This window comes from Helianthus annuus, chromosome 7, assembly GCF_002127325.2.
Source record: "Helianthus annuus cultivar XRQ/B chromosome 7, HanXRQr2.0-SUNRISE, whole genome shotgun sequence".
Lineage (NCBI taxonomy): Eukaryota > Viridiplantae > Streptophyta > Magnoliopsida > Asterales > Asteraceae > Helianthus > Helianthus annuus.
In genome coordinates, this window is record NC_035439.2 from 79,972,284 (window position 1) to 79,980,414 (window position 8,131).

The 8,131-nt window shown below is 38.2% G+C and overlaps 1 protein-coding gene across 2 annotated transcripts; it reads right to left on the reverse strand.

Moving 5' to 3' along the window:
* Positions 1 to 479: 479 nt before the first annotated feature.
* LOC110867815 (nucleobase-ascorbate transporter 11) lies at positions 480 to 6,864 on the reverse strand. 2 transcript variants are annotated; one of them, XR_004863300.1, is made up of 11 exons: positions 6,156 to 6,864; positions 5,518 to 5,615; positions 5,250 to 5,420; positions 5,073 to 5,173; positions 4,835 to 4,970; positions 4,171 to 4,221; positions 3,779 to 4,066; positions 2,281 to 2,515; positions 1,707 to 1,987; positions 690 to 1,001; positions 480 to 578 (listed from the first exon to the last, which is right to left on the reverse strand). XR_004863300.1 is itself a non-coding variant. In XM_022116827.2 (10 exons), the coding sequence occupies exons 1-10, from the start codon at positions 6,670 to 6,672 to the stop codon at positions 780 to 782; spliced, it is 2,100 nt and encodes a 699-aa protein (XP_021972519.1). In that variant the 5' UTR covers positions 6,673 to 6,864; the 3' UTR covers positions 480 to 779. The 2 variants fall into 2 exon arrangements, 1 of the variants encoding a protein (XP_021972519.1); XM_022116827.2 differs by having other exon boundaries at positions 480 to 1,001.
* Positions 6,865 to 8,131: the final 1,267 nt, after the last annotated feature.

Genomic DNA, 8,131 nt, shown 5'->3' on the forward strand with positions numbered 1-8,131 from the left:
TTCTTTCTATGTTGTCCGCCTAATTGTATTTTTGGGGGCCTTATACAATTTAATATACCGAATCTACTAATTTTTTTTAAAAACATTGGGGTCCGAGGACCCGACCCACTCTATGTGGGTCCGCCCCTGGTGACAGAATTGACTTTCTCAATATATTTGAGCAACGGCTGGGAAAGTCAGCATGATCAAAAACTCATCTAGATTAGAATATGATCAAAAAGCTCTGAAAGTTCACATGTGAAAACAGAAACTCTTAATACAAAGAAACATGATGAACTGATAAAGCGCAACTTATACTAGTCAAGTCGCCGAGCTGAAACTAGTGAAAGTTGGATTTGAACCTGCGACCTCTGCTAGAGTGAAACCAAGCGCTTAGCACTGTGCCACCCCTTAAAGGTTCCATGCGTATAGTTTTTTTATATATTTTTCCGTTGACCGATTTTGTATACATGTGTAACGATCTTGTATCTCGGTTAGACTTGAGCAGAATAAAGGTAAGTTGGATTTATCAGACAAACTTAAATCAGCTACATTGGTTAAATCACCATCTGAAGAACAATGTGTCCACTATATTGATCCTAAAACAGATAAATGGAGTTTCTTGATGTTCTATATATGAAGTAGCACAATTACAATCATATCTATCAAAGAATTAGCCTACCAGCATAACCAATCGTAAACAAACTTACATATTCTGTATACATGTATCCATCCACCTGTTCGAGATGTGGGCTTATGCTGAGGTGGCACGCGCAAAATTGACAATTGACTATGTAAGGTCATGCATCCAAACACTTTGCCCATCTGAAAACGCGAGAAACTTTGCTTGGTAATTTATAGTCATTGAGGGAAGATGGATCTGCTGACAGGTCATCAGAGGTTGACCAATGGTACACGCCCCGTTCCTGTTGACTGCCCGGTACGGTGTTGTCTAGTATTGTCGCCACCAAGAGTGTCACCACCATGTTCATTGATAGCAGCGCGTTCATTATAAAATCAAACTGACAGCCAATCATTACAGAAAAATAGATGTTAGATATTCACAACAGTCTACATTCCAATTATACTGAATAAAAAAATTATGCAAATAATAGGGTCGCGTAGGGCTGTAATCGAGCCGAGCCAGGTTGAGGCTGAGTTCAAACTCGAGCTCGAACTTAAACGAGCCAGCTCGGCTCGGCTCATTTAGTTTGTCGAGCTAAAAAGTTGAGCTCGGCTCATAAAATGTTCGAGCCGGCTCGTTAATTTTTTTTACAAATATTGATAACATAAAAAACCAAAAAAATAAAATAAAATATGTATTATTTTTATTTTTCTAATATTTTAAAGATCGAAAGGTATTTTAAAAGTATTATATGAATAATTTTTGTTTATTTTCCCATATTTTTTATACGTTATTGATTAACTACACTCAAAATGTTTTCACTTCAATTAATCAATATAAAATTAAAATAATTCGAGCCGGCTCGCGAGCTCCCGAGCAGAGCCAGGCCTAGCTCGAGCTAGGCAACGAGCTTTTTCCAAGTGAGCCTTGAGCTTTTTGAACACCCCTACTCGCGAGCCAGCTCGATAAGTGAAGCTCAAGCTTATTTTTAAGCTCAAGTTCGGGCTCAAGCTTTTTTTAAGCTCGGCTCGATTCGAGATTTGAGCAGGCCGATCTCGAGTAGCTCACGAGCGGCTTGGCTCGTTTACATCACTAAACATACCTGTTTATTTCCAGAGTGAATTGGCCCATCTTGTGCTGCCGAGTAAGGAATGAAGTAACCGGGAAGAATTAAGGCGGTTTCGGGTTGATACTGTTGAAAATACGTGGGTAAGGATAACCCTAGAAACAGGGATACACCAACTATCATGATATTTCTGAAGCTTGATGTGTGAGTATACCGCAATGTCGAGAGCCCTAATGCCACAACTAAGGCCCACACAAAACACAACAAAGAAGCAGCCAATGCTTGCGGTATAGAAGCAAGAATCGCCCCCACTTTACCTGAAATAACATCTCATCGGTAAACAAATTCAATTCATGAAAACATTAACAAATGTTCAGTGGCGAAGCTTTAGATTTCCGACCAGGGGGCGAAAGTCACCGGACCTAAAATTTTCTATAAAACTGGGGGGTCGAAAACGTATATACCCAAAATTTTCTATACGAAAAGTATATACTCTCCACTACTGAGCGAAAAGTTCGGGAGGTCAGCCGCCCCCTCCCGCCCTACTTAAGCTTAGCCAATGAATGTTATTAAAAACATTAAGAGAATACAGATATATATATATATATACCTACGAAAGAGAAGACGATCAAGATAACCGCACCCACCTCCACTGCCCTTCTACTAGCTATCTTTGTGATGGCAACGGTGTGTGCGTTTTCGGTCAAAGTCGTTGACCCGCCTCCCGTTCCCCATAGCCCAGCCAGTACACTACACATGCCTTCCAAACCAATTCCTCTACTTACGATACCCCGTGTTGGAGGCTTCGCATTAATATGCATTGATGTCGAGTAATACGTTCCAACCTTTCAACATACAAAAATACTATATAAGAATTAAATCTAATCATTGAACATATAGTAACTTGTTCAAATTAACTACAGGGTAAACTGCATAAAAAGTAAACAACTTTAAAAAGTTCTTGTTTATGGTAACTGCACTTTTTTTCCACTTTGGGTAATAAACTTCCAAATGTAGGTTAAATTTTTCTTTTTGGGAAAGTGGGCATGCAAGAAAAAGGTCATTTCGGCTTGGGTGTCGAATTTACTACTTACCCACGTCAAGTTTCCACTACGTAAAATCTTGGTTTTAAAAAGCGAGAGGTGCACAAACGCGACAAGCTCTAAAACTAAGGCACGAAGCGCAAAAGCGGTGGGCTTTTCGAGTTTTCGTACCCGAGGCGCAAAGAGATTATATATATTTTTATATATCCCATAGGTTTTTAGCATACCTTATTCAAAATATAGCTATAAATAAGGTTTATATATGACTTTACCTACATGTACAAGCCAAAAAACCTATAGTATAACATTTTGATGCATAAAAACACCCAAAGTACAGAAGGCGCCTCCGACCCCAGAAAAACCCAAAATTTGCGTTTTTCTTGCGCTTTGTGGACATGAGGTGACATGAGGTGTTGAGCCTTGCGCCCTTGGTTGACATGAGGCCACCAAGGATACAGAAGGTGACATGAGGTGTTGAGCCTTGCGCCCTTGGTTTTAAAATGCGCGCATAATGCGTGATGCGCCCAATGCACTAATGAGAGCGCATCGCAACAGCTGATGCGATGCGTTTACGTGATGCGAGAATATTGCGCGCATTTCGCATAATGCGCTCTGATGCACGCAACATTGTTTCTTATGCCTTTTTTCCAGATTTTATGAACTGTGTTCGGTTTTTTCCATAATTAACATCTTAGTATGCTTGATTTGAACCAAAAAACACAACTCTTATCTTCTAATTACGTCAGTTGTTTTACTTTAAGTATGTTTTTATAAGTTTTTATGTATAAATAATGTTTAACTATTTTTTTTATAAAGAACGCATCACATTCGTGATGCGCTCGCATCACGCATCACGCATCACGCATCAGATTTTTGGACTAAACGCATCGGAGCGCATCACGCAATTTAAAACCAAGCTTGCGCCTAGGCACGCTTTTTAAAACCCAGCGTAAAATAGAAAATATTTAAAAGTCAGTACCTTTTTACGGATAGATATAGTAATATTACCATAAAGATGAATTTGATGAAAGTTTTTATATAAGTTATATATAGACATATAGTTACCGAGTCAACTGAGGCCACCAAGGATACGACAATCATGATAATGGAGGTTCTTAGATGAAAGACGGGGATACCCCATTGCAAAGGGTAAGGTATCCTAATCCAATCAGCAGTGTCCCATGCATTAGATGCATCGGTCCTGCAATGCTTCATTGTATACGCGTGTTTGATACAAGAATCGGTTAACATATTGGAGATAGGTATGTCTGGGCTACATCCTTTGTAGTTGTATGCGCCGCCAGCTGTCAAGAAAAACGCGTACACCCATACAATCACAACGCTCAAAGGGACCTGTAAGAAAGGTCAATGTTGTTGACAACAAGATTATTCATTTATTTGTTGGACATAAAAACTATGATAAGAAACGTAAACAAGAGGATTTATGATACACGTACCGCGTATATATGAAATACTCGATTTCCAAGAATAGATACTCCCCGAAGGTGCTACAGAAACGAAGCAAAACTATGACATTTATGAAATTCAACAAACTAGTACGTGAATCTAGACGTGTGAATTTCTAACACGACCCGAAAACACGACACGAACCTAACACGAAATTCGGTTTGGGTTTAGTCTAAACGGGTTCGAGTCAGTTTCAGCTTGAACCCACAAACCCGTTTAGCTAAACAGGTCAGGTTCGGGTCCACCCAGTGGGTTAACCCATTTTATATTATATTATATTTTTTTTACAATATGTTTTGTGTCATAAATTAAATTGGGTGTGTATTTTATGCCATAATTATAACTTAGAAGAGAAATTGACATAAGATTTTATAATTTAGATCTAATTGTATTATATACATCAGTGTGTGTTTTTAGTATATTTTAACTTTAATATATTAATTTGCGGAAAAAAATTAAAAACTAAAAAAATTCGGGTTGAACGGGTTGTGTTCGGATCAACCCACAAATATTCGGGTCATGTTCGGGTTCATATATATTACACGATTTTCGAGTTCGGGTCGTTTTCGGGTTCGGGTTGAACCTGTCAACCCGCGAACACGACCCGTTTAGCACCCTTTGGTGAATCAAACAGAAACTGTTATACGCACGTACCAGAGAAAATACAAGCACCAATAATATCTGAGGAACGCTGATCTCAACACAAGTACCGGCTTGAGGAAAACCGTAACTGAAAAATGCCAAACCCACGGCTCCGATAGTCGGTGCAACCACAACCGGATTTATCAACCTGCAGCGAACTCACTCACTTGAGCGTCTATTTTATTTCAAAAGTTAACGAATATTAACTGCTTATCATGATTCTTGAGTATATGATCATGAAAGAATTTACCTTAGGAGCAACGACATTAAACCGCTGAATCCAATAACGCATTGAAAGATTGAACTAACAATTATAGCCCCTTGTAGTTCCCTCATTATGTGTCGAAATTTCTGTATTACGGAAGGTTATCTAAGATTAACGCGAAGGAAAAAAAGAACTATGTGACGTGAAAAACGGAAAGCTTACGTTTTCACTAAGATTTCGGTACTCATGAGCGTTAATGATAACTAAAGCCGGAGCCAAAAACACAAATGAACTCCCTTGAACTAATGGTAACCGCGTCCCAAAGTACGAGTGCAAGATTGTGGTTAAACCAGAAACTAGCATTATTGTGGAGATTACAGTGGCGGTGTCCTTCTGTTGAAAATAAAGTAGAAAATGTGTTACAACGGTTAATTGTGGGATTTTTATTAACTAAGGTTAAAGTGAAAAAATCAAAGGAACGATGACGTACGTCGGTGCCACCCATAGCGGGGACAATGATCAACGGGACGAAAATCAGTGAACCCGCAAGTGAGAGGTAATGCTGCATACCATAATACAAGAGAGGTACTGCATTGCACATGATGAATCGTAAAAAGAAGGTAAATTGATTTTTAATGATCCAAACTACGAGTTATCGGTCGATGATAATCCATACTCACATTTTGATCAGCGACACTTCTAGGATCTAACTATGACTTCTGTTGACAAATTAGAACGTTGTAAATTGTTTTGAAAAGACATAAACGAGATTGCATTTGACAACGAAAGTGAAGGTTAGGAGTGCCATTGGTCACATTTTTGGTATAAACTATTATCGGCGAATGGGTCATAGGAGTATTAAAAAATAAAAATCCCATTCTATCGAATAAGTAACTTTGTCTAGTTCTAATTAATATGTTGTAAGTTGTTTTAAAACGACATAAATGAGATTACATTTGACAATAAAAGTAAACGTTAGTCCATCGGTCAGCATGGATTATTATCGGCCAACAGGTCATAGTTTGGATTATTATAATCCAACTCGCCTAAAACGAAACTCAAATTATATAAACAAATGCATTTATTAATCAAACAAAAAAAATAAAAAATAAATAAAAAAACACAAACCTAAACCAGGATTATCTCTAACTCCACACTTCATCTCAGGCAAACTTTCCTCCCCATCACCACCACCACCAGGATACTTCACATCAACCACCTCCTTATCACCACCACCACTAGTTTCAAATACCCCATTTCTCCTTTCCCGGTTCAACTCCGGTTCAACATGATCAGATAAAATGGGTTCAGCCTCATTCTCCACCCTATCCCGGTTCAACTCCGGTCCAATCTCAACTCTCCGGTTCACACCCCTCCCCACAACCGGTTCAACTTCACTCTTCTCCAACCCACCACCACCACCGCCGCCGCCACTTTCCAAATCAACCCCATGTGGGCCACTCCTATCTCTAACACTAGAACTTCCAACTTCACCAGAAAATATGGAAACAAAACCGGTTCTTTTAGCCCAAGATCTCAAATCTCTGGCATTGTGGTCACCTTGGGGCACAAAAGGTTCGATTTTGGATCTTAACTTTTTACCCTTTTGTTTGTTTGTGGATTCTGAGGTCGACCCACGATCCATTTTGTTCAAGATTTTGGGGGAAAACGAAGGTGGGTGTGGATAAATGTGAAGATTTGATCGACCCTTTTGTAAAAATTGAAAATTTATTAGAGGGGTGTGTTCAATTTGGCAATTTGAGTGATTTTGCTGACCGTTACATGGATGAGAGAGAAGGTGGAGTGATGAAGTTGGTCAGAAAAGGTAAGTAAGTGCAAGTGTCGTTTGGTTTCCTTCGGTTTCAAGGTTTTCTTTTTCTTTTTTTTTTTTTTACGAAATTACGGTGCTTTTTTTTTTTCTTTTTCTTAGAATATGTAAATAAAACCAAGGGGTTGGTTGTGGCGAATTTGAAACGTAGATAAAACAAGTAAATTACAAGTTTTGTCTTTTATGTTAACATTTTTTTTTGGTGGGTCCTTTGACGTTAACGTTGACGAATTTTGTACTAAAAAATCTAATTAGGTTAGGCTAAAGGACATAACGTGCAGAATTTTGAACGTTAAATACAAAACTTGTGAACTTTAACGCTCAATGTTTTAAAAACCGGTTCAAACCGGCCGGTTGTACCGATTAAACCGCCTGGTATACCCGGTTGAACCACTCGATACACCCGGTTAAACTGCCTCTAAGGCAAATCTGGTACGACATAAAAAACCAGATTTTAAAACATTATTAGCGCCAAAGTACCCCGCCTGGTGTTAACATAAAGAACAAAAACTATAATTATCTGATAAAAAAATATTGTGATGGTATATTAGAAATTACGAGAAATTTATGTCGTAATCTAATATCGTGTAATTTAAATCTTTTAAAATATTATGATTTTAGGTTTCTTTTTTATTTTTTATATCACCCCTCTTATTCTCCACCGCCAACGACTAGGGTTGCAAACAAACACGAATAGGACCTTGTTCGTGTTTGTTTGTTAAGAAATATATGTGTTCACGAACACTTATCGAACGAGATTTTATGTTCGTGTTCGTTTGTTAAGTTAATGGACTTATTCGTGTTCGTTTGTGTTTGTTTGTTAATTTTAGGCAACGAACAAAAACAAACGTTGACGAACACAAATGAGCAGAAACTAATGTTCATGAACACAAATGTAAACAAACGAACACAAACAATCGTTTATGAACAAAATATATAATACACTGACACTTATTAGATATTTAATTTGTCGAAATTTTGAAGTATTTAAATACATATAAAAACTAAAAACACTAATTAACTATCGAACACGTTACCAAACATTCACGAACATAAACGAACGAACATGACCTCTGTTCATGTTTGTTCATTTAACTAAACGAACGAAATTTCTTGTTCGTGTTCGTTTGTTTAATAAACGAATCAACACAAACGAACTTCCCGCCGTACGGTTCACAAACTGTTCGTCGAACGTTTGGTTTGTTTGCAGCCCTACCAACGACCACTACGTCACTCCATCCCAACATCTACCTCCGGCTCCACCCACACAAACTCA